Source organism: Stigmatopora nigra, chromosome 4 (assembly GCF_051989575.1).
Source record: "Stigmatopora nigra isolate UIUO_SnigA chromosome 4, RoL_Snig_1.1, whole genome shotgun sequence".
Taxonomy (NCBI): Eukaryota; Metazoa; Chordata; class Actinopteri; order Syngnathiformes; family Syngnathidae; genus Stigmatopora; species Stigmatopora nigra.
The window spans coordinates 16,988,378-17,013,156 of NC_135511.1; the positions used below are offsets into that span (position 1 = coordinate 16,988,378).

Here is a 24,779-nt window from a genome sequence, read left to right on the forward strand (position 1 = left end):
TAGGATTTGTTTTTTGATTGAATACCTTCAGGGTCCATGTGGTCAGGTAATCCGTTTCTAGCTGTTGTGGTCAGGATTGGCAGAGCTACAGAGTCTGCAGAACACAATGCCAATCGCAACTTTTTCTTGGCATCGCTGTAAGTCAATAATAGTTGGTGAAAAAAAAGATAGTAGGCTTTGGTGTTGTTGTGATGGAAGATGGAAGATTTACCTGAAGGAGAATTTTGAGCCATGTTGCTGGGCGGTTTGACTGGCTGAATCTGGGAGGTCGTCAGTAGAAATGTTTTGTAGCGTGTCGTCTCTTGAACAGTCGTGGACGTTTTCTTCAGCGCACATGTCTGTCAAAGACAGAGAAATTGCAGTGTGGCTATTTAGGGAGAAAGAATCAAATTTTTTAAGTGAAAATCCCATTTAGAGATATTAAAACTTGTAAATATTATTTGAATTGAAAAATATGATATTTTTTCATAAATCTCTTTAAACAAGTGCAATTATTTAGTTTAATTGTCAATTGAGATTTTTATTGACAAAAAAGGAATATTTTTATTGACAAAAACAAATATTTTTATTGACAAAAACAAATCATATTTTTATTGACAAAAACAAATGATATTTTTAATACTATTTTATTATTTAGTAAACAATGTAATTGGAACTCATAACAAATTAGATTTTTTTTGATTAATTTTTAATTTGTTTTTAAAAAATTATAATTTCATCATTAGTGTATCATTGTCTGTTATTTTTGTTAATGGTACAAAAATTGTGCTTTTAATGTATATATAGTATCACTCAGTGTTATGTGACAGTGTATTAACTATAATTAAACTTTAATAAATTAACTTTATCAGACCATGAATTAAAATTAAAAAAAACTTTTAGATTCACAAAACGTATTTTAAGTCGTTGTTAACCCTGACCTCCGGCACCCTCGTAAACTGTTCCTGCCGTGGCTCCATCGCTTGGACTGGTCCTTTTTATGTTACGATATTTGTCCAAAATGTCTTCAGCTGCCTGGACCTGGGAGCTCTGTCTTGGCAAATGTTCATCTGCCGAATCAAACAAAATAAAAATAAAAAAATCATTAAAAAAAAAAAAAAAAATACAACTCATCTAGTTGGGTTTCCCTCATTTTCTTGGAAATTTCAATGTCAAACCTTGAGGAATTCGCTCCGGGGGAACATCATCTTTCTCGTGCTTGTCTCGTTTCCGAAACGCGACAATCGGGGCTGTGAAAGAAAAAATATATAATAAAAATATTAAGACTTTGACATCAACAAAAAAAAACTTCCATAGGAATACATGACAAGCTGAATGGCTGCAACTGAAATAATTCAATGCATTATGTGCCAAGGCAGATCTGCTGATGAAAAATCTCATTCCAAGTAAACCAGCAAATTAAGAAAAGAATTATAATTAAAATTATGAATCGACTACGAAAATATCATTAAAGTTCAGCGAAACTCATTATGGATAATTAACTGTAGGAAGTTGAAATGTCTATGGGGGCTTATCCTATTAACACAAAAATGGTGAAAACAGGACAAACAATAGGCGAACATTTGATGAGACACGAGGGAAGAAGCAGTGGGTGAGAAGAGGATAACGTAAATGTGGATGTTCTTTATTGTCCACAGAAAATTGCAATGGAACACCATGGAACATAATTATTATTATTATTATTTTTAAAGCTACATGGATACACAGACTGTGTACAGTGGTACCTTGACCTACAATCAGATCTACCTACGACATAATCGAGATACGATGAAAATTTTGATAGAATAATTTGCCCTAGATACGATGAAAATTTCAATCAAATTCGCTCTAGATACGATCAAATTTTTTATCGAATTCGCCCTAGACACAATCAAAATTTTGATCGAATTCGCCCTAAATACGATAAAATTTTTTTATCGAATTCGCCCTAGATACAATCAAAATTTTGATCGAATTCGCCCTAGATACGATCAAAATTTCGGTCGAATTCTCCCTAGATGCGATCAAAATTTTCATCGAATTCGCCCTAGATATGATCAAAATTTCGATCGAATTCGCCCTACTTACGATCAAATATTGATCGAATAATTCGCACTAGATACGAACAAAATTTCAATCGAATTAGCCCTAGATACGATCAAAATTATGATCGAATTAGCCCTGGATACGATCAAAATTTCGATCGAATTTGCCCTAGATACGATCAAAATTCCGATCGAATAATTCGCCCTAGATACGATAAAAATTTCGAGATGTGACCAAGTCAGGTGGCCATGGCACTGTCTTGCCGCATCTCTTTCGTGTATAACAGATACTGAACGGTTTCTTTCGCCTACACATGAACCAGAAAACGCACAACGCGCATGCACGGGCAAAAAGATGTCTTTCTGGGTAATGAAGTATACTCATGAACACAACACCGATAGCCAATGACACCCTTTCTCAGAATAAAACTTTACCATTACCCACAATCAATATGTAGTTAGGCCGCCCTTGTGTATGTCGCTATCTCCACCCTCTGCGACTAATTTTACTTCTATTAAACACATTTTATTACTATTCAACCACTAGTTATGTGTTACTTTATCAATAGATGGCAAATTAAAAGAAATAAAACATTTTTTCCAAACCAATATCCTGTTTTTGGTATTTTTCTCAGAGGGTTGGAACAAATTCCTGTATTTTCACGACTATAAGGCGCACTTTAAAGTCTGAATTTTTTTCCAAAATAGACCGGTATAATCCAATGTGCTTTATATATGCAAAAAAAATTAAATGTGTCATTCGTTGAGGGTGCGCCTTTAAATGCAATGCGCCTTATAGTCGGGAAAATACGGTAATTTGTTTTTAGTTCATTTCAATGGGAAACATTCGCTCGAGTTACAAAAAGCTTGATTTACGATCTCAGTCCCGCAACGGCATATGTCGAGGTACCACTGTATTCTGGATTGTCCAACAGACAATTGCAATGGAACACTATGGAACATAATTTAAATTTATTTCAAAAAACTGCATGGATACATAGACTATGTACATTGGAAATACACCGCATGACATCTACCAATCTAAAAAGCAGCATGGCGCACAGCCCGGGACGTTAAAGCTATCTCAAATAACGGACATTGTTACCTGGGACGTCACTCTCGGCCGTCCAATAAAGCACTGTGAGGGACACAACAGACAAAGACAGGCAAGACAACAAACTGACTGACTATTGACAAACAAACACATTGTACCGTATTTTCACGACTATAAGGCGCACTTAAAAGTCTTACATTTTCTCCAAAATGGACAGTGCGCCTTATAATCCAGTGCGCCTTATATATGGGAAAAAAACGAAAACCAAAAACGAAACACAAATGCCTGAAATGAAACAATACTGTTAAATATGCAGACGCCATCTTAGTTTACAAAATCTTCCATCATATAGCTCCTCCCCCACTGCAAGATTTTATACAAAAAAATCCAAAACATCAACAATGGCTGGCTCTAGAGGTGACTGTGAGAGTGCTTCATACCTGGTAGTCAATAGCAATTACCGTATTTTCACAACTATAAGGCTTAACTTAATAGTCTTAAATTTTCTCCAAAATAGACAGTGCGCCTTATAATAAAGTGCGCCTTATATATGGAAAAAATGACATTCATTGAGGGTGCGCCTTATAATGCGGTGCGCCTTATAGTCGTGAAAATACGGTACTCGGGAACAGACTGGCCTTTTCGGGCCTTTGTTGGCCTCCCAACTTTACCCCGTTGTCTCTCATTTTATGAATATCAATTTGATGTTTACTTAAGAAACACAATTATCCGAAAGACTAATGTGCAGTCACTGTGTGTGGGCGCAGCTCACTATTCCCCAGACAGATGCATGAGATATGGCGTTGGAAGGAAGAACGGCAACAAGAGATGTGCCATCTATCAGTAGTGATGACAGAGAGGTCCATCTAATGACCATTAGCTGCCGGATGACAGCACAGCTGGGAGGGCTAGCGCTCCGTACAATCTACACGGCGAAAAAGCTACTCTGATGAGTGATTAGCTTCAAATGCGCTAGATAAATCTGGAGTTAGTGAGACGTGAGCCAAAAAAAAGCAACTGGAAGCGTCTTTAAAGTAACTCTGACAAACAACAGGGTATCATTTTCCAACTGGAACATCGACAATATGGAATATATCATTTTTTCTTATTTAATAAATGGCTTTTGGTGAGGTTCTTTAAAGTGTGAGATTTTTTTGTCGTTTGTGATTAAGGAGAGTTTGTTGGTGTTTTTTTTGTGGATGTAAAATGACAAACGTGAGTTTAAAAGGTGACGGTTTAATTAGGTAATGTGGAGAGAGTGTTTGTTTACCTTTTGGGATGGCTGATACAAATCGTTTTTTCCACCATGGTCTGTTGCGTTCGGACTTTTCGTCATCGCTGTCTTTTCGGTCTTCGGTCTGTGAATGGAATTCATAGATAGCAGTTAGTTGGTAGTACAGTATTAGAAATGGATCATGGTTACAGTCAAATACATGAACACAGTATGTACTTGGATATCTATTTAACGTTTTTCTTGATATGGAGAAAAATGTAAGTTAGTATTTTTCAGAAAGTCCCAGCCCAACATTTTATCAATGCTGGTATTGTCTTAGCCAATCAAATTCAAGTATCCATGTCACTGTTTCTTCTTTATTGACATTATTATTGTATATGGCAAAGGGTGTCAGACTCGGGTTGGATCCCGAGCCGCTTTAACGTCAACTTGATTTCACGTGGGCCGGACCATTTTAGATATATTTAGATTTATTTTTATAAATGGATTAAAAGAACTGGATTAAAATCCCTGAATATTCAGTTTTTTTTATAGATCTAAAAAAAATATATATTTTAGCTTTTTTATATATATTTTTAGATTTTACAAAAGGATTTTTGAACTAAAAACAGAGAAAAAATTGATTAAAAAATGACAATTATTGATTTAAAAGGGGGAAAATCAGGAAATTGAATATACATCTATACTATATTTTAATTTGATCCTAAAACAGAAAGTCGGCACTCAATTTACTTTCCCGGGCCACACAAAATGATGCGGCGGGCCAAATTTGGCCCCCGGGCCACAATTTGACACACATGATATATAGTATTGCATAGGTGCGTGTGGATAACTGACACAAAATGGTAGCGATCATATTTTGTGCCTTTAAGGACTAAAAAAAATTGAATTCTTCAACATAGACATTAAAAACTACCTTCACGCAAACTATGCTTATGATTATAGGTCAATAAATAAAAAAGTCAATGTATTAGTTGCACAATCAAATTTCAAGACTTGATAGTTACCTCCCCTTTCAAGGAATCTTTGCTAGGCGACGAGGACGGCCCCGCAGCAAAAGCCCCGCTCGACTCGCGTTCTTCAACCGGCACACGGCGATTCAACCCGGGGTCGCTCGTTGGTCGACGACCCGGACACACGATGTCAGAACTGCGACTGCGGACCAGTCGATCGGGGAAGGAGTGGCGCTGCTTGTTCAGCTCAAACTCAGCTTGAGCCAAGCTGATGACGGAGTGTCGGGTCTCCGGCCCCAGGGCGCTTGCTTCGGGGATGGGGGGATCCGGTGGTGGGTGAGCGGGACGGGCGTAGTGGACCTTGGGCCTTACTATTGTCCCAGTGCTGGACCCTGGGACACAAAAAAAATTGTTCCTCATCTCATGAGACTTTATAATGGGGAATATATATAGAAGAAAAATGTTCTGATATATAGTTGTAAAATGCTCAGAGCTAAAGAAATAAATGTGGCAAGAGAGTGAACCACCTGTTTCAAGGGTAGACCATCATATCGCCTTATTAGGCTACTTTGCTTTATATCACTTTAATATTGAACATAATTTTAAAAAAGACATTTTTCCTTAGTAAGGAAAAAAGAGCTAAAAATAAACTTTGTTCTAGATCACAAACTAAATGTTTACGTATATTTTTGGACAATTTAGAGCACTGGTGTCAAAGTGGCGGCTCAGGGGCCAAATCTGGTCCGCCGCATCATTTTTTTGTGGCCCGGGAAAGTAAATCATGAGTGCCGACTTTTTGTCTGAGGATCAAATTCTAATGAAGAGTATAGATTTATATTAAATATCCTGATTTTCCCCCTTTTAAATCAATAATTGTCATTTTTTTAATCATTTTTTCTGTTTTTTTAGTTCAAAAATAATTTAGTAAAATCTAAAAAATATATATATTAAAAAAAGCTAAAATAAACTGTTTTAGATCTATAAAAAAAAAAGGGGAATATTCAGGGCTTTTAATCTAGTTCTTTTAATCAATTTATAAAGAAAAAAAATCACCCTTGCTCTATAACAATATTTAAAAAAATATATTCACAAGAAATTTACCTTCACCACTACAGAGAGGATCAAACAAGGCCATAATGGAAGCGTCTTGTGATGCTGGCAGGTGTGCTCCTGTCACAACACAAGGAGAGATAAGATCATTAACAGCCAATACAAGTGAATAATAAGTATATTGTAAAATCTCCAAAAAAGGAAAAAAAAATTGGGGATGTCATTTGCTGTGATATAGATTGACGGTGACACTGAAAGTGACAGCAATTGATGATTGTGGCCGCTTTGGAATAGACTAATGACTTTGCAAACCTAGTGGGGGTGTGACACTCTCCTACCGTGGCTTGACTCCTCCCCATCTGGACTGGTCACAGAGTCCTTGCCTCCAAAATCTGAGCTGCACTCGGATCGTAGGTCTTCTATCTTGTTGGGGATGTCTTCTGATGTTGCACTGATACCTACATGTCAAATATTTAAATATATATATATTTAAATTAAAACAAAAATAAATAAAAAATATCACACAAAATACAGTTTCTATTCAAAATAAGCACAAATTAGGTCCAATATGATTTTATGGGCAGTGTCAGTGGTCACAATATGGACAAAAAAATGCTTTGCACTTTTGAGTTTTTTAGTTTTTAATGATCCAACTGGTCCGAAAAAAATGATAAACAGACTGAATCCAAAACTATGTTAGCTCTCCAATTATTTGCAAGGTAATGAACTTCAAAAGTGAATCTTGCCATTTATTGCTTATCTTATAGTGTAATAAAATTTCTATTTATACCTGAGACAACACTGAGGCCAGGAGTACTTGGTCTTGAGCTGACTTCCCGGACTTCGGTATCATCTGAGGTGCTGCCAACCCCGGAACAACTCTCCAGCTCCTGTAGCCGTTCTTCTTGTTTCGAATCTGGGGCTTCTGGGGAGTAAAAAGAAACCAAAGGAATCAAGCTACCATATTTTCACGACTATAAGGCGCACTTAAAAGTCTTAAATTCTCTCCAAAATAGACAGTGTGTCTTATAATCCAGTGCGCCTTACATATGGAAAAAACTGAAAACCAAAAACGAAAAACCACCACTGTCGGATATTTAAAAAAACACAAACGCCTGAACTGAAACAATACTGTTAAATATGCAGATGTCATGTTAGTTTACAAAATCTTCCATCATATAGCTCCTCCCCCACACAGTGTTCTCGTTACCTCTGCGTCCTGCGTCTGATACGCACAGCTTTTCTTCCAGACGCACAATTTCAAGTAATGTGCTTTTTTCGGACGCAAAGAATTTTTTATCAAAAAAAAAACCAAAACACATATATCCGATAGCAAACCAATTTATTCCACATAATCTTTGCGAAATAATTCTCGCGAGACTAGCAGACACTAGCAGACGAAGGAGAGAAAGCGATAGCAAGAGTTTCGTAATAGTGTAAGAAAGATAAAAAATGTTTCAGAAAAAGCAAAACAGTCTGGATAGTTATTTCGCAGTTAAAAATACAACTAGTAAGAAAAGAACTGCAGAAGATTCGATCGATGATCATGAAGCAAAACGGGGGAAGCAAGGAAAAATACGCACATTTCAAAAGACTTTTGGCTGCAAAGAGAGGAGGATCTACGAGCTGAAAGACTAGTACAATGATAAATAAACCCTAACCCTAAACCATATAATAAATAAATTAAATCTGAATGTTTATATATCGTTGTTTGTTTTATTTGCATCCGTAGTATGTTGGGACTCGTGACAAGTTTCCTGGGACGCACAGTTTTCAGACAAGCGAATCCCTGGGACTCGCAGTCTGCCAATTGTAAAATTATCACTGCCCACTGCAAGATTTTATACAAAAAAATCCAAAACATCAACAATGGCTGGCTCTAGAGGTGACTGTGTAGTGAGTGAGTGCTTCATACCTGGAAGTCAATAGGAATTACCATATTTTCACGACTATAAGACGCACTTAAGTCTTAAATTTTCTCCAAAATAGACCATCCGCCTTATACTACAGTGCGCCTTATATATGGAAAAAATGTCATTCATTGAGGGTGCGCCTTATAATGCAGTGCGCCTTATAGTCGTGAAAATACGGTAAATGTTGCTATTCCAAATCGTCTCTTATTTGTAGTGCATTTAGGCCCTTCGTCCTTTATATACAGTGGTTACTATAACATTGGTAATTCTGTGACTCCTCCCCTTTTCTATAATTGCCAAGTATACACACACATATGCATGAAATCAAAGGATAAATTACCATGAATGATAAGAGGCAAATAAAACCATCAAGCTTGTAAGAAGCAATTCTATGGCTACCCATTGGAGCTATTGGTTTGAACCCAAAGGCTCCATATGAACAGCAGTACTCATTTGCATGCTCGTTAGTAATAATGTGTTGGTGAAGTGGTCTGCTGAGTGTAGTTTTCTGCTTCTGAACCGTGTAACAAGCATAGTATTTGAAAAAAAAACTCTGATCGCACTATTACCGTGCAGCGCTGCGGGGGAAAACTAAATAAGCAAATTAAAAAATGTATACGTGCATATCATCTACGGCATGTATTAAGTGTACACTTGTAGTGGAGGGGGAAAAGGCATTGTTTTTCTAATTAGTGTACCTTGAAAATTACTTTACCTTAAAATTTAATTGAAAATGGCCTCGTACGGACAAATAGGCTTAAGGACAGTCTTTTTCCCACATCCATCAGGACTCTAAACTTTCGGTAGCATAACATACAGTCCCTTCTGTGTAATAACTTTGGGGTGAGGTTATATTAAAAGACATTGGGTGGTTATCTGCCTCCTACTGGCTGACTGAAGGTATGACAAAGCCTATGTTCGATTATTGTTATATATCATTTTAGCCACACCCCCAAAAAAGAAGAAATGTAGACCCAATAGAAGAGTGCCAATGTAAAATATGCAATCCTTCAACCACAAAAATAGAATGGAGTAAGTCAAATAAAAACGTATTTAAAATAATTAGCAAAATTTGAATATGTACTCAAGTACTTTTTTTAGTTCCGCACTTTACGTATTAAATTATCTTGTGTTTATTGGTGATTTGGAATGCACCTGAAATATGAATTCATCAGAAAAAAAATTGTTATATAAATAAAAGTTTATGGCTAAAAATAAGGCTAATAGTCGAGAAAACTGGCAATATAATTCTACAAAATAAACTTGTGCGCCCCCAAGTAGATTGCACCCTTGGCATTTGCCCACATTGCAACATTATTAATCAGTAACTAATGGAATATTCCAGTTTAGTTCTAATTTTATTTCTTTACGGTTAAAATTATATTGTGATTATTGGTGATTGGAATGCACCTGAAATATAATGAATTCATCATAAAAAAAAATGTTATATAAATAAAAAAGTTTATGGCTAAAAATAAGGTTAATAGTCAAGAAAACTGGCAATATAATTCTACAAAAAAAAATGTGCGCCCCCAAGTAGATTGCACCCTTGGCATTTGCCCACATTGCCACATTATTATTCAGTAACTAATGGAAAATTCCAGTTTAGTTCTAATTTTATCTCTAAAATTCCCAAATTTCTCCATCAGAATTCTAACTGTTCAAAATTTCCCAAATCCGACAATGACGTGTGAGGATAGCACGACAATATTTGACTTCCAACCGCTACCCAAATGCGATCTTGGAATTGATGCTATGTAAACTGACTGAAAACAGCTGCTGTCCTTGCCTTTCCCTCCCCTGCCGTTCCACCACAGGTGCAAACACACCTGGTGGTCCCTCTAAGGAAATCCAAATCTGCCTTTTACTGGCACGTAAGGATCTGCCCTGAAAGACAGGCAAATGTATTCAAATATGATGACAGATGTGTACACACATTTTGGGTGGAGTATAACCACACCTGGTGTCCCAACCCCCACTTAAAAGCCAGAAGAAATATGAATATGCATCCCAATGTGTACGTGGAGAGCCATATTAATGAATGTGGCAGTAGTGAAGAAGGAAAAAATACAATAAAACAAAGACAACGATTGGTCAGAAGGTGACAAGGGGATGAACTCCAGGCCGGGACCCTACCGGAATCACTTGGCAGGACTTCTACGCTCCACGCCTCGCTCGTGGTTTCGGAGATGGTGGAGCCATAGGGGTCCAATAGCACGGAGCCCGATCCCGGGAGGCACAGCAGGCTTCCGAGCATGTTCTCTGCAGCTGCCCCTAAGAACAAAGAGGAAGGAAGAAGACTGAACCAGCCTTCTGTACTAAGGGCACCTTCATATTGGAACATTTGTTTTTCCATCCTTAAGTTTACAAAGGTTCTTGTCAAAATTTAGTTCCATTTTAGTGTACCGTATTTTCACGAGTATAAGGCGCACCGCATTATAAGGTGCACGCTCAATGAATGACATTTTTTCCATATATAAGGCGCACTGTATTATAAGGCGTCTGTGTTTTTTTAATATCCGACAGTGGTGGTTTTTCGTTTTTGGTTTTCAGTTTTTTTCCATATATAAGGCGCACTGGATTTCAAGCACACTGTCTATTTTGGAGAAAATTTAAGACTTTTAAGTGCGCCTTATAGTCGTGAAAATACAGTATACTTATTGTATTTCCTTGCATATAAGCCGCATTTGTGTATAAGGCGCATCTGTGTATAAGCCGCATCTGCGTATAAGCCGCACCCTTAAAATTGCGGTAAAATGGTTGAATTTTACATTTTCTCTTGTATAAGACAGCCATTGATTCACAATTTTCACCTTCATATTCATGGTTTTATTAGAGAGTACAAATGTGTTACTTTGAAGGGAAAATTTTAAGAAAAATCATCACATGTGGTATCTAGTTTGTCATTCCTGAGCAAGCAATGGCAGGCACAAGTGAGTTATTTTCAAATTTTATGCAAGATATGGTATATTTTTTTCTTTAAATTTCATTCATAGACGTCAAAATAAATCTTGTTTAGCATTTTAACTATTTATCTTTTCTCTATTTTGAAATAAATGCAGTTTCATGCACGTCAAGTGGAATTTCTGCGCATATAAGCCGCACCCTCAATTTAGGCATAATTTTTTGGAAGGACAAATACAACATGCGATAAAATACAGTATAATTATTTTTTAAAAAGTATGTTAAGAGATACCTATCAGTACTCGTGAGACCTAGAGACATGTTAGTGTGAGGAAAACAAGTTCAAGATGGTAAAGATGGTAAACCAGTTCTTTCTGCATAATTCCGCCTCAGCCATTTGGAGCCAAAAAGGTAATTTAGCTGAACAAAACAATCCCTGAAAATTCGAGCTAAATTGGAGAGATCATCAAGAACTTTGTATCGAACATTACCAACGCTACATGATTTTCGAGAATATATTCAGCTGGGTTTACCCAAATGGATCTCAAATAATGTACATTTTATGCTTGAAACAGCACAATTATGAAACTCTGCATGAAAGAGTTAGCGTTAATTGCTAACATCTCACCTGAGTTGACTTAGCGAGACTCGACTTTGAACTGGAAATTACACTCACATTACTCCTAAGCAAATGAGTGTCGGCCAATCGGATTTTGGCGTAATGGAATGTGTGGTGCAAGGCCGAATGTTGTGATGAGTTTTTTTCCCGCTGTCCATGTTTACAATGTTCAAGAGTGTGCATGTCTTTCAGGTGGATGATTAAATGAGTGGCACAACAAGAAGCGAAACAATTAGAATTTCTGCCTCATTATCATGGTAATCTTATCAGTGCGATAATGAGGTATTAATGGATATTTAATGTGTATCTCATAACCCAATCCCTTAGAGAAAACACATAAGGAAATCGCTGTAAATTCACTTAATGACGGAAAAGTCCCCCAACGCCATATTCCGAAGGATGAAAAATGGCGCATGCAAATTAGAAAGGAACCAAGGTCAATAAGACTGCGGGGACTAAATGAATGTCAGAGAAAGGGGAAGACAGAGAGAGAAACTGCCAGCGAGAAAGAGAGTAAGAGAGAGAGCTTGGTAGCAAAAGTAGTGAGGGTGAGAAAGATGGAAGAATGAATAGATATTTTTCACAAATAGTGAAAGCTAAATGTACTAGAAGCGCTGTGGATTTAGGAATGGTGAAATAACTGATGGAATATGGTAAAGTGAAGGTTTAATGTCATGCAACCATTTAAATTCTGATGTTGTACGAAAAATATGCCCAATATTTTACAGCTAAAACTCAAATTGGATTAAGATTAGAATAGATTAAACTTTATTCATCCCGTACTCGTGGAATACTTTGTTGCAAATTTCCCTACCATCGATTAACCCTAAACATTTTGTATTTAAACACACCCTAACCCAAACCCTAATCCCTAACCCTAACCATTTTGTATTTAAACACACCCTAACCCAAACCCTAACCATTTTGTATTTAAACACACCCTAACCCAAACCCTAACCATTTTGTATCTAAACACACCCTAACCCTAACTCTAACCCTAAACCTAACCCGAACCCTAACCTCTTACCCTAACCATTTTGTATTTAAATACAACCTAACCCTAAGCCTAAACCCAAGCCTAAACCCCAGTTCTTCCCAACATTAACCTAAACAGAAAACTGCTTAAAAAGCTCTTCACTACCATATATGTAATGTTGTTTCACAAAGGTGCCAGAAGGTGATGACATTTTCTTGAAGATATTTGCCAAAGCACTCGGGTTATAAAAGATGGAGATAAATGACAAACTTACCAGCTATTTCCTGAAGCCGATCTTCATCCATGTTAGGGTCGAAATCACTACCAAGCACGTCTGTGCTCCAGGTTTCGCTGACAGTCTCGGAGATGTCCCGATCCTCTGTCAGGCCCATCATGTCTCGGATCTCGAATTTACGCAGTTTATCATCCAAGTTGTCCTGCGTGGTGGCTATAATATGAGGTACATCACATAACATTTATGGTATGGCACACATGTAGTATACATTTCTTATCAACAACAAAAAAGCAACAGTATAAACAGTTCATTTAAATTTAAATGGAAGAAGTTCATTTAATTGTAGAAGTTTAAGTGGAATATAAGGGATTATGGCAATATTTTTTTTTCAATACTTGCCTTGTTCATGCTCCAAAAGCTGAAGAGCCTCCACCCCATTACTCCCTGAAGGTCCAGCTCCATGTTCAGAAACCGATTCTCCCTCCAGGTCAAGAGATGATACTGAATTAGAACGATTGGAAGGACCTGAAAAACACATTAAAAAAAATTCCTTGATTTCAAAAATATCAAAGTTGACCCAATATAATTAACATTCTACAAAATAAAATAAAAATCATGGACTTTATTTCTAAAAATCACTTCAGCCTAAATCCAGTAAAGTTCATCGATTTTAAAATTACATACTTTCACGACTATAAGACGCACTTAAAAGCCTGAAATTTTCTCCAAAATAGACAGGGCGCCTTATAATCCAGTGCGCCTTATATATGGAAAATAAATTAAAATGTGTCATTCGTTGAGGGTGCGCCTTATAATGCAGTGCGCCTTATAGTCGTGAAAATACTGTATACAGTACTCAGTCCCACTTTTCTCAATACATTTTTGGTCGCAAGGTTAAATCTTTACAACCGCACTCTAAATAATATTTTTTTCCATTATCTGCCCTTAATTTTTCTTGTTTCTTTATTAGAGTCTGCTCTTTCTGGTTTCTATTCGAGTTTTGTCAAGTTTCAAGCCAAAATACAACTAACCTTCCGAGATGCCTTCCAAGTTGTCACTGCAGAGTGAAAATCGCAGTGTTTTGTCCGGTTTACCATGAAGTTTCGTGTCATCTCCATGGCCGTCCCCTTGTGCAGCATCCGACAAGTGACAGTTCAAAACCTGCAGTGAAGAGTACATATTCAAATCAAGGGGCTACACGTGACATTATTTATGTTGATGGGCTTTAAAATCATAAAATGTATGACGGGATAACCACACTTACACCCAGAGAGTCATTTTATTTATAACATTTTTTTTCTATGGTAGTTAAATGCATTTAAGTCCCATTACCTCATTTTCTGACATCATTCCAGGGACAGTCTGAGGACCATTTCCAAATGATATGACAAGCACCTCTTCTGGCATTAGTTCTTGGAGCGACTCTTGGGAGCTAGCCTCTGCCTCCCCCTCTTGGGCAATGTTGGTACGGCTGCGGCTCCGAGCAGCTGCTGGTTGGAAAAGAAAATGTCAAGATTTTAGACAGTTTAAAAACTAAGTTATGATTTTTTGTTTAATTTTTTTGAATAGATTCATCCAAAAAGCGCATTTATCTGGATGTGAAAGCAGAAATTTTGAGTTTTTCAATCATTATTGCAGAGATTTATGGTTAATTTAATCAATAATTTGTTTTGTTAGACATATTTTTAAGTAATTTTTGTGAACGTGAGCAAATGTTCAACTGCACTTTTTGGCACAAGACTTTTCCAGCAAAAAAAACACTTGAAAATAGTCATGTAAAATCTATTATCTGTTTCTTTTTGAGAAGTTGCATGCGCTTTGAGGAACAGAAATTAAAATCCTATTGTATTCCAATGCGTGGGCACATGATAAAAGGATGAGCTGGAGTATGACAGTTTTCAGAAACAATACTACCATTAACTCCTTCATTATCTTGTATAAAAAAGATAATAATACATTTCAAAAAGAATATCATCCAACAGGAAACGTTCACATTTTCTTAACCTTAATGTCGGGTCAAAAACGCTATTCAATGCAAAGCAAGCAGGGTGGAAGAAAGTACGAGTACAAAAAAAAGAGTTGCACTTCAATGGCGGCGGCGCATGCATCAGTGAAGTCAGAGCATTATTGGACAAAACAAATCCCGTATTTTCACGACTATTAGGCGCACATAAAGTCTTAAACCTTCTCCAAAATAGAAAGGGCGCCTTATAATCCAGTGAGCCTTGTATATGGAAGAATACTAAAGTTGTTATCACGACTATTTTCCCCGTAAAAAAAGTATTGCGCAGTGACTTCTGGGATATATAGTTCTTATATAGTGACTGATAGGATATTTTTTTTGTCAATACACCCAATGGATTATGGCCTGGACATCGACTTCAACACAGCTTTACAAAGTGTGGAAGGCAGAATAGTTACGCTAGCTACTAGTTAGCTACTATTTACGAATGGATTGTGGTCGCTTGGACGAACGTAAAAAACATTTTCGATGACCAATTTGGACATTTGTTCAATTCGGACACAGAAAATGAGGACTTTGATGGATTTGTGGGTGATGATGACGTGACTACATTGTAAAATAGCTAGATAAAGTACAACTAAACTCATTTTTGCTTCCGTTGTCTTTTTAAAAATGTGTTTTCAGTGTGTATGTTTTGCCATGCCTGGCTGCATCTATAAAAACGGCGCATCCCTTGTGTGTGTGTGTGTGTGTGTAAAATACAGAAATAGCACTCGTTACTGATACTGCGCCTTTAAATGCGATGCGTCGCATAGTCGTGAAAATACAGTAAATTCTAGCGGACAGATTACCCACCAAACGGGGTTACTAAAGGAATATGAGCAGACAGGGAGGTGGTGGTAGGATCCCAGGATGTTATAGCGGCTAAGTGTTGTCCTGGTCATTCAAAATGGCAGCACAAGAGGAAGGGAAAAGGGACAAAGTAGGAAGTTGTAGAAAGAATACAACACTTCACATCACACACTTCAATTGAAAAGTCATTCAAGTATGGAAAGGCTGGCGTCTTCTAATCATCTTTCATCGACATAAGAAGCATTTCTAATTAAAGAGGCGGTGCTCTCCAATCATTCGTCTTGAAAAAATACTAATCAAAGTAGTTGAGGCATCTTTTCCACCCATGCCAATTAAAGTCAAGTTCATTTATATTTGGTAATTTAATTGGCTGTCATTTCTGTAATTGAGCCTCGATCCAGACCAAGCTAATTATCTTTATAACAAGCTGAAAAGGAGCTCATTATCCGCCTCTAAAAAAACATGGGGGCCTCTAACTAGCCATCACTGGCCGGCTTGTTTATTTTGCTCCTCATTACAAACAATCACTTAATTGTTCCTCTAGTTCTCATTTGGACGAGCGCCTGCCAAATGGCCCAAACGCACCTGCACATCAAGCTTTTACAAGTACTTGCATCGTATCTAACGTAGCAATAAATTAATTATAAAAGACGGATTAAAGAGGAGGAGGGGAGTACCTATAGGGAGACGGTTCTTCTTATTAGCGGGAGTGCTCGCGGGGGAGAGCTGGGGGGTGTTGGAGGGGGTCAATTCCAGACTGTTGCTCTTCCCAGTTTGGGACTGGGGTACGTTGGCCAATAGGGTTTCCAAAGCCATGTGTTCCTCTTCCCGTAGGTGGTCTCCAGCCATGACGCCACGTACAAAGTCCACCTAGTGGGGAGAACAACACAAGTATTATTCAAATATTGTTCACTTCAATGTTTAGGGCAAGGGTGTCAGACTGGGGTTGGTTGGCGGGCATTTTAAATTACTATTTGACTATTTTACTATACTATTTTAAATATAATATTTAGATTTTTTTTTTTAAATGGATTAAAAGAACTGGATTAAAAATCCTGAATATAGAGTTTTTTTTATAAATCTAAAACAATGTTTATTTGAGCTATTTTTACATATTTTTTTGATTTTACAAAATATTTGAACTAAAAACACAAAGAAAAATGATTGAAAAATGACTATTATTGATTTCAAAGGGGGAAATCAGGAAATTTCATATACATACTCTTCATTTAAATTTAATCCAAAAACAGAAAGTCGGCGCTCGTGATTGACTTTCCCGGGCCACACAAAATGATGCGGCGGGCCAGATTCGGCCCCCGGACCGCCACTTTGACACATGGTTTAGGGCAGTGATTTTCAAACTTTTTTGGCCACCGCCCCCTTCACCGCCGGGCCAAAATGCCAACGCCCCCCTCTTTACCCCTTTCCAACGAACGAAGCTTAAATAAATAGAAGACAGGCGCCTCAGATATTATTCGCTAATTTCGTTTCTTTTAATAGACCAATGCGCAGTTCACCTCGAATCATAAAAATTGATAGCTGATGCATTAAGCCGGTCGCTGTGCGCATACGTCTGTGGTTAAGCGTTGCCGGCGCGCTACTGTGTGCTCCTCTGCGGCTGACTGGATGGTGGTGGTTTCCCCAGTCGCCTGCATCGACGATAAACTCGCGACAATTAGTGATATACGGTATATGCGCGCTGCTCGTGAGCGCTCGAGCAGACAACGTTTCTTGTTTCAATAAAGCTTGTTTTTTGTCGACTTTTTATTACAGACAATCAATTTTTCCGGTCTTTCTACAAACACCAACGTCACATTTTACTGTAATTGCTCCATCGCCCCCTTCACTATTTCAACGCCCCCCATTCGCCTGTTTATTCGTCAGCGCCCCCCTGAAAGTTCACACCGCCCCCCGGGGGGCGGTACCGCCCACTTTGAAAACCACTGGTTTAGGGTGATCGATTCTCAGAAAAAGCAAGAGCAAAGGTAATGATATACCAATTTCCAAATAGCTATAATTCAGTCATATTAGAAGTAGATCTATAAAAAGGAGAATCTTGAAGTCCCCTTTATACACCTCGACATTTTAACCATAGACTTAAAATCTTTTCACATTCTGACCTTGAGTGACTATTCAGGCGCAAATGTGAAGTTTTTCTCATTTTAAAATCCAATCCAGGGGTATGAAGACCCTTCAAGTGCACATTAAAATACGCCATCCTACATATTACCAAAAAAGCCCTCATTTAATTGATATCAGGAGCCTCCAAATCTTTTAAACACATAACGAGTCCACTAATCGCTCTGGGTTAAACTTGCACTATAAATAAAGGACCCTTGTAATATGAACCATGTCTTTAAAAATCCAGCTGCATTCAAAAATCTTCTTACCAATGCGATCAACTGTTGATGCGAAACATAAACCGCCGTCCTACTAAGGCCTTCTAGAAGGTTCATCGATGACATGGGTGGTGTTTCAACTGCTCTACCGCCAATCACCACATCCAGAAAAGCTGCCACACAACTCTGGAAAAAAACAAAACAAATACATAACATTAGCAATCATTTCCAAGGTCAAACTTGAAAAATCAACAACTCTTACTTTATCAAACTTGTTCAAACAGCTTTTCTGTCTTGGGTCGGCATCATCAGCCATCGCCAACTGTTGTAAAAGCTGCCCGACCTTGACGAACAGAGCAAAAAAACATAATATGAAGTAAATATTAACCCTAGAATGGTAACCTTCTATTTCAAGGGTTATCTTTCACGCTTCTGAAATAGCTGGTTACCGGGGAAAATGGGTACCCTTGCTTAGGAACAATGTTCCCTCTAATTTTTCATTGGTCTGGGCATAAAAACAACCTCCCTGAGCACACTGAATACCAGTGTAAGCAACATCATCATTGCGCGCTATGGCCACACCAGTATCACACCTGGCATAAGCAGGTGCATGTCAATGTTCCCTCTAATTTTTCATGTAAAACATGCTGTAAAACACCAAAAACATAAGAGTGGACAGAGCTACTGCCACTGACTGCCACAAAAGCAGCGCCATAATGGGGAAAGAAGTAAAAAATTAAAATAAAATTTAAAAAAAAATTGGATTTTATTTACTGGGCGCCATATGATTGCTGCTGCGCAGAGAAGACGAGAGTAATGCACAATTGCGCACTCGTGCAGCTTAGAGGGAACATTGCTTAGGACCCATTTTTTCTGCCCGGTAACCATCTACAGTGTTCCCTCGCTACTTCGCGGTTCAGCTATCGTGGACTCAGAGCTTAGCGGATTCTAAAAAAAATAATAATAATAAATAAAATACAAATATTACACTGAAACAACATATTTTAGTTTTTTTTGTTATAACATGCATTTCACTCTCTCTACCCATATTCTATATGGTGTACTGTTGTATACAGGGGGGTCAAATAACAAAAAAAATACAAATAAAAAATGTAAAAATATATATATATTTTTTGGGAATTAAAATCTAATTAAGTGGAAATTCACTTATCGCGGGTGGTCCCGGTCCCCATTAACCGCGATAACCGGGGGAACACTGTATTTCATAAGCGTGAAAGGTAACCCCTGAAATAGAGTTACAATTCTAGGGTTAAACAAAGTGTTTTTCTCCTGGTGTCCCTTACCTGCATTAAATTGAAGCGCGCCACTTCATTAATAGGGGCATCTGAGATGATACCGTACTGTTCTGGGTTGACAATTGCAGGACAGATGAAGCATGTGAGCAGGAGGTCTGTACACATGGTACGCACTTCCCCTATTTCTAAACCTTCCACGCATGACAGAGTCTTGTACATCTGCGACACAATCCATCGCAAGTTATGAGGGAAGCAGTAGGTGTTCTGCTTCAAATACCCGATGAATTTGTTGACTAAAGCGACTAATTTTGCTTCATTGCTTTCCACAGCCGCCTGGACTCTTTGTTTATAACCCTCGGAGCCTTTTTCTCCAAAACGCTCCTGCTGGACTCGGGTTAGGCGCTCAGTTACTTTTCCCGGGTCGGTTTCAAGGTGGTCTTCGTCTTCTACCAATAACTGCATGATGGGTTCGTGGAGGGTGGCGGTTAGGAAGAGTTTGGCTGAGTAAAGACCCTCGGAGAAGAGTTTGAAGAGGATGCTGAAGGCGCATGTGCCTCGTCGGAGAAGTCGTCGTGGATTGTCGCTCTCTTTTAGCTCAAACTCCACCAGGTAGCGCAACACCTAAGAGGATTGTTGAATATTCCACACATACATATAATGATTAATGCGCACATATAATAGTATCCTAAAATAAACCCAACATTCCCCCATTTTTATTATATGTTTGCTATTAATTCATTTTATTGCAAATACAAATATACTCTTTCATTTTAATTTGATCCTAAAACAGAAATTCCAGAACCAGAACTGCAAATGCGGTATTTTCCGCACTATAAGGCGCAAATAAGAGACTACAACTTCCTTAAAATAAGTTTTAGAATCTACTACGCCTTATATATGGAACAATATATGGATTAAAAGAATTGGATTAAAACCCTGAATATTGATTTTTTTTATAGATCTAAAGCCATGTTTATTTGAGCCTTTTTTATATATTTTTTTAGATTTTCCAAAATGATTTTTGAACTAAAAACAGAAAAAAAAATATTAAAAAATTACAATTATTGATTTAAAAGGGGGAAAATGAGGAAATTTAATATACATCTATACTATTCATTTGAATTTCATCCTAAAACAGAAAGTCGGCACTCATAATTTACTTTCCTGGGCCACAAAAAATGATGTGGCAGGCCATATTTGGCCCCCGGGTCGCCACTTTGACACTTGTGCCTATGAGTGTTCGAGGGTAAAGGACGACCATTTTTTTGGAGGGGTTTTATTCCTAAATTAGTGACTAAAAATGAGTTACAAACCTGTAACAAGTAGCTCTCATCCTCTTGCATGATACAGTTCCCATAAAGTGAAGTGAAGACGGTATGAATGACCCCTTGAGTGTTCTCCTGGTTCAGCCTTTCCCCCGCCACCAGGCAAGATGCCACTAGTCTGGGGTTCTCCCTCATTCGGGCCAGGAACTCCCCATAGATAGTCTCTTGGAAGCCTAGAGTCTTGTAGCCATCAATAAACTGTGTGTCTTCCAACATTTTGGCATGTTGACAACATTCAGCTGGAGAAGCTTCCACACTTATCAAAACAATAGAAAAAGGGTATCATGTTATTACTCAACATCTCATCTCATTCCATATAATAATCAGTTTCTCCGACCTGGTGAGAATGAGGCGATCGAGGTTGATCCGCTGTTGTTTGGCAATCCAGGCAGCCCGGTAGAGTCTTTCTGCCGTTTTCAGGACATCGCTGTTGAGCCTCTGGATCAGCAGCTTCTCTGAAGCTACATAAAGCCGCTCTTGCTTCAGGTGGTGGGCCAGAGTGTGGATGTCTGGCTTCACCATCTTCACCAGCACACACGGAGGTCAATGCTAATGAGCACAAAAGAGAAACAAGGGTTAAAAAATAAGATACACTTACATTTTTAGCATAAAAGAAAACCGTTTTGCTTTTGGAGATGCATTGAAAAATCTCTAAATGTCTTCCTATAGGCAAGGAATAAGCATCATTCAATAACTTAGGTCAAGGGTGTCAAAACTTGGTTTGCGGGCCGCTTTAACGTCAACTTGATTTGACGTGGGCCGGACAATTGTAGATAATATTTAGATTTTCTTTTTTAAATGGATTAAATGAACTGGAATAGAAGCCCTGAATATTCAGGATTTTTTTTAGATCTAAAACAATGTTTATTTTAGCTTTTTAAAATATATTTTTAGATTTTATAAAATGATTTTTGAACTAATAACACAGAAAGAATTGATTAAAAAAATGACAATTATTGATTTAAGAAGTGGAAAATCATAAAATTTAATATACATCTATACTTTTCATTCAAATTTTTATTTTAGCCTTTCTTATATATATTTTTACATTTTAAAAAATGATTTTTGAACTAAAAGCACCAAAAAATTGATTAAAAAATTACAATTATTGATTTAAAAGGGGAAGAAAAATCAGGAAATTTAATATACATCTATACTCCATTTTAATTTGATCCTAAAACAGAAAATCAGCACTCATGATTGACTTTCCCGGACCACCCAAAATGATGTGTCGGCCCAGATTTGGCCCGCGGGCCGCCACTTTGACACCTGTGCCTTCGGCAATCAAATACAAAAAAACCCATTTTGAAATCGGCATATCAATATACAACAATTACCACTACAGAATAACAATCATATATTTCCATCTGACATTCAACACACTTGTATCATAAAAAGGAAGTGGTAGCCTCAATGCCTTTCTCACAAGGATCTGAAATCATAACAGCTAAAATATGCTCTCCCTATTCAAGCTTTCAAAAGCCAAGGCAAACCCACTGAAGAGAAAAAGCATACAAATGCAAAGGAATTACTAAGGGAATCCTCTGCATAATAGTCTCTTTTTGTGAATGCTTAGTTACATAGTAAATACTGTTCTGGAGCTGGGGATTAGAATGAAAGCAGACTGCTTGAAACTACATCAAAATGCAATAGCTGCAAGGCAAAGACAATACGCACAAGCTAATAGACAAGCACAACATTAGAATGGATGTGCCTGACAAATTCAATTGGTTATGCAGATTTAAACGTATAATGAGCCTTTCGTAGACTTGCCTTGGAATAATAAGAGATACCAATGTCACATTGAAAAGTAGATGGGAAATTTCTCATAAAATGTAAAAAACTTGGCTAATGAACAACAAACTTTAAAAAAATATGAGTGTTTTTTTTTGTTTCTTGTTAGGGACAAAAATTTTTTACAAGTTTTAACAACAAACTAAAAAAAAATATGAGTGTTTTTTTTAAATGTATTTCTTGTTAGGGACAAAATACTTATTACTTTTTAATAATACTTATTAATAATATTACAAGTTTTGAGTAAAATGTATTGGTTGTAACCACCCAAAAAATATTCTATTGTTTATGGGTTTAGCTCAGAATGCGCAAACTACGGCCCCCGGGCCACATCCGGCCCGCTAGGCCTTTTAATCCGGCCTGCCGACGTTGTCCAAATAATGTTTTTTTTTCTTCCCCAAGATGGCGCCGTCACGCAGAAGCCAGTGGCAGTAACTGTCCACTCTTATTTGTTTTTTTTGTGTTTTACAGTCCCTTCTATCTTTTTTTAAATAAAACATTTTAATATTTCTTAATACATTCCGTTTTACTTTACTTTGTACTTTATACTTTTTACTTGAATGATGAGTGACGAGTATATTAATACTTGAGTCCTTTTTTTCTGTTGATGTTTCATATGTACTGTTAACGGATGCACTTTTTTATATGTATCGTATCTTGTTCTGACCCGACACATCTGTCAAATTTTTAAACTCAATGTGAAATATAAATCCTCCAATAACAAATATTGGTAGACATCAAAACTACTACTGAAGTGAAATTAATTCTCAAACAAATATGCACATACAGAGAGTCCTACATCCTCTAACTACTTCCCTCTAAAACAACTTTGGATACTTTTAGTTAAACAACATAAGCAGTACATTTCACACTAATAATAATTGACTGGAAACTGAATCATAAGACTTTTTAGGCTATTTTTTGAAGATCAACTAATAAATGAGTGACTCATAAGTCTTTCTAGAAGATAAACCAAAACCCTCAATGAAAATAAACAATAAGAAACCCGTATAGTGCCATTTGAGATGGGGAGAAGTAGATCTACTGAACAGGTATTTCATGTGAGTCACTTCATTAAGTGTTTTTTTTTTTGTACACTGAATGACAAAAGTAGCACACACCCACACTATTTAACAATTAAACATCAAAAGGTTGAATGATGGATATGTGGGAGGAGTGATGACATGGATAAATAAAAATCGCTTGATTTGGAGATGAATATTATAGTAAAAGATAGTTCAATTCTACTTCTAAACTGGGACTTAATCTCGTCTTCATTTTGCATATATAAACATATGTAAACAAGTTTAAGATCTGCAATCGGATTGTCATTTTAACAATAATTGGATGAAATACGTTATATGTATAAAAGAAATTAGCACAATAATATGAGATCTATGCGATGATCATATTTAATAAGAATACTCACAACACGTCCAAAATAAACTTAACATTGTGTTCCTTACATGCAAGCTAGTTTGGTTTTACATCCATAACCCGATATAGATTCATATTTTACCATCTGGATCAACCATCGGGTGCTTGAAATCTCACTAGATCTGCAGAAAGATCATCATATAACAAATATTATTCTTCCAAAGCTACCGGTTAGGTTTCGAACCTCGGCTATATGAATGCGGAAAGCTACCATGCTAACCTCAGCTAGCTAGGTTAGCATAGTTTAGGTTGTAAGCTACAGAGAGAGCACTGTAGGTTGAATAAAAAACGCGACATAAATTGGGCAACTCACCAAACTTAAAGGGTATGTTTTGATGTATTGTAGTACCAGAAAACACGTCAGATCGTTGGATTTTTCAAACGAGAAAAAAAATGTTTGTACGCGGTTAGCAGTCTCTGTTCTGCAGGAGCAAACTGGACTGTCATTCGCTGTCATCACGAGGAGACGAGCGTTATGCGCATGCGCAACCTTTGTAAAGGGACAACATAAAAACTCAAAAAGGCAAAGATCCCGTTGACATTATTCCTCTAAATATTCATTTTTCCTCTTAAAATATTCATGTCAAGTCAAAATAAATTAATATTGACGTTAAACGTTTGATGGTGAAATTCGAATGCGCATTACGTTATATTACTGTATTAAATAATTCCAATAAACGATCATGTTTTTATCTATGTATCTATATTTAGTAGTATAGTTATACTACATTGCATTAGAGATCAGTAGATGTATAAACATGTCCTTATTTTTACACTACTGCATCAGTTTTTTCTTTTTTGCGGCATGTGGACTAGTTGTTATACACACATTTCACCACTAGATGATAGTC

At 37.2% G+C, this 24,779-nt stretch overlaps 1 protein-coding gene across 6 annotated transcripts in view; it reads right to left on the bottom strand.

Moving 5' to 3' along the window:
* The window catches only part of gapvd1 (GTPase activating protein and VPS9 domains 1), a 29,523-nt gene extending 5,138 nt beyond the window's left edge, over nt 1–24,385 (bottom strand). Inside the window, exons 1-23 of one of the 6 annotated variants that reach the window (XM_077715558.1) lie at nt 24,242–24,385; nt 21,035–21,246; nt 20,686–20,953; nt 19,421–19,993; nt 18,379–18,459; nt 18,168–18,302; nt 16,455–16,647; nt 15,781–15,861; nt 14,295–14,449; nt 13,994–14,123; nt 13,362–13,487; nt 13,002–13,175; nt 10,365–10,502; nt 7,106–7,237; nt 6,654–6,773; nt 6,367–6,435; nt 5,320–5,657; nt 4,349–4,436; nt 3,130–3,162; nt 1,158–1,229; nt 921–1,049; nt 212–338; nt 26–135 (exon numbers count right to left, since the gene is read on the bottom strand). In XM_077715558.1, coding sequence (XP_077571684.1) covers nt 26–135; nt 212–338; nt 921–1,049; nt 1,158–1,229; nt 3,130–3,162; nt 4,349–4,436; nt 5,320–5,657; nt 6,367–6,435; nt 6,654–6,773; nt 7,106–7,237; nt 10,365–10,502; nt 13,002–13,175; nt 13,362–13,487; nt 13,994–14,123; nt 14,295–14,449; nt 15,781–15,861; nt 16,455–16,647; nt 18,168–18,302; nt 18,379–18,459; nt 19,421–19,993; nt 20,686–20,953; nt 21,035–21,219 — 3,457 coding nt within the window. In that variant the 5' untranslated portion in view covers nt 21,220–21,246; nt 24,242–24,385. Of the gene's footprint in view, nt 1–25; nt 136–211; nt 339–920; nt 1,050–1,157; nt 1,230–3,129; nt 3,163–4,348; nt 4,437–5,319; nt 5,658–6,366; nt 6,436–6,653; nt 6,774–7,105; nt 7,241–10,364; nt 10,503–13,001; nt 13,176–13,361; nt 13,488–13,993; nt 14,124–14,294; nt 14,453–15,780; nt 15,862–16,454; nt 16,648–18,167; nt 18,303–18,378; nt 18,460–19,420; nt 19,994–20,685; nt 20,954–21,034; nt 21,247–24,241 lie in introns of all 6 variants that reach the window. The other 5 variants (XM_077715556.1, XM_077715561.1, XM_077715560.1 and 2 more) reach the window with 5 other exon arrangements.
* Between the last annotated feature and the right edge of the window lie 394 nt (nt 24,386–24,779).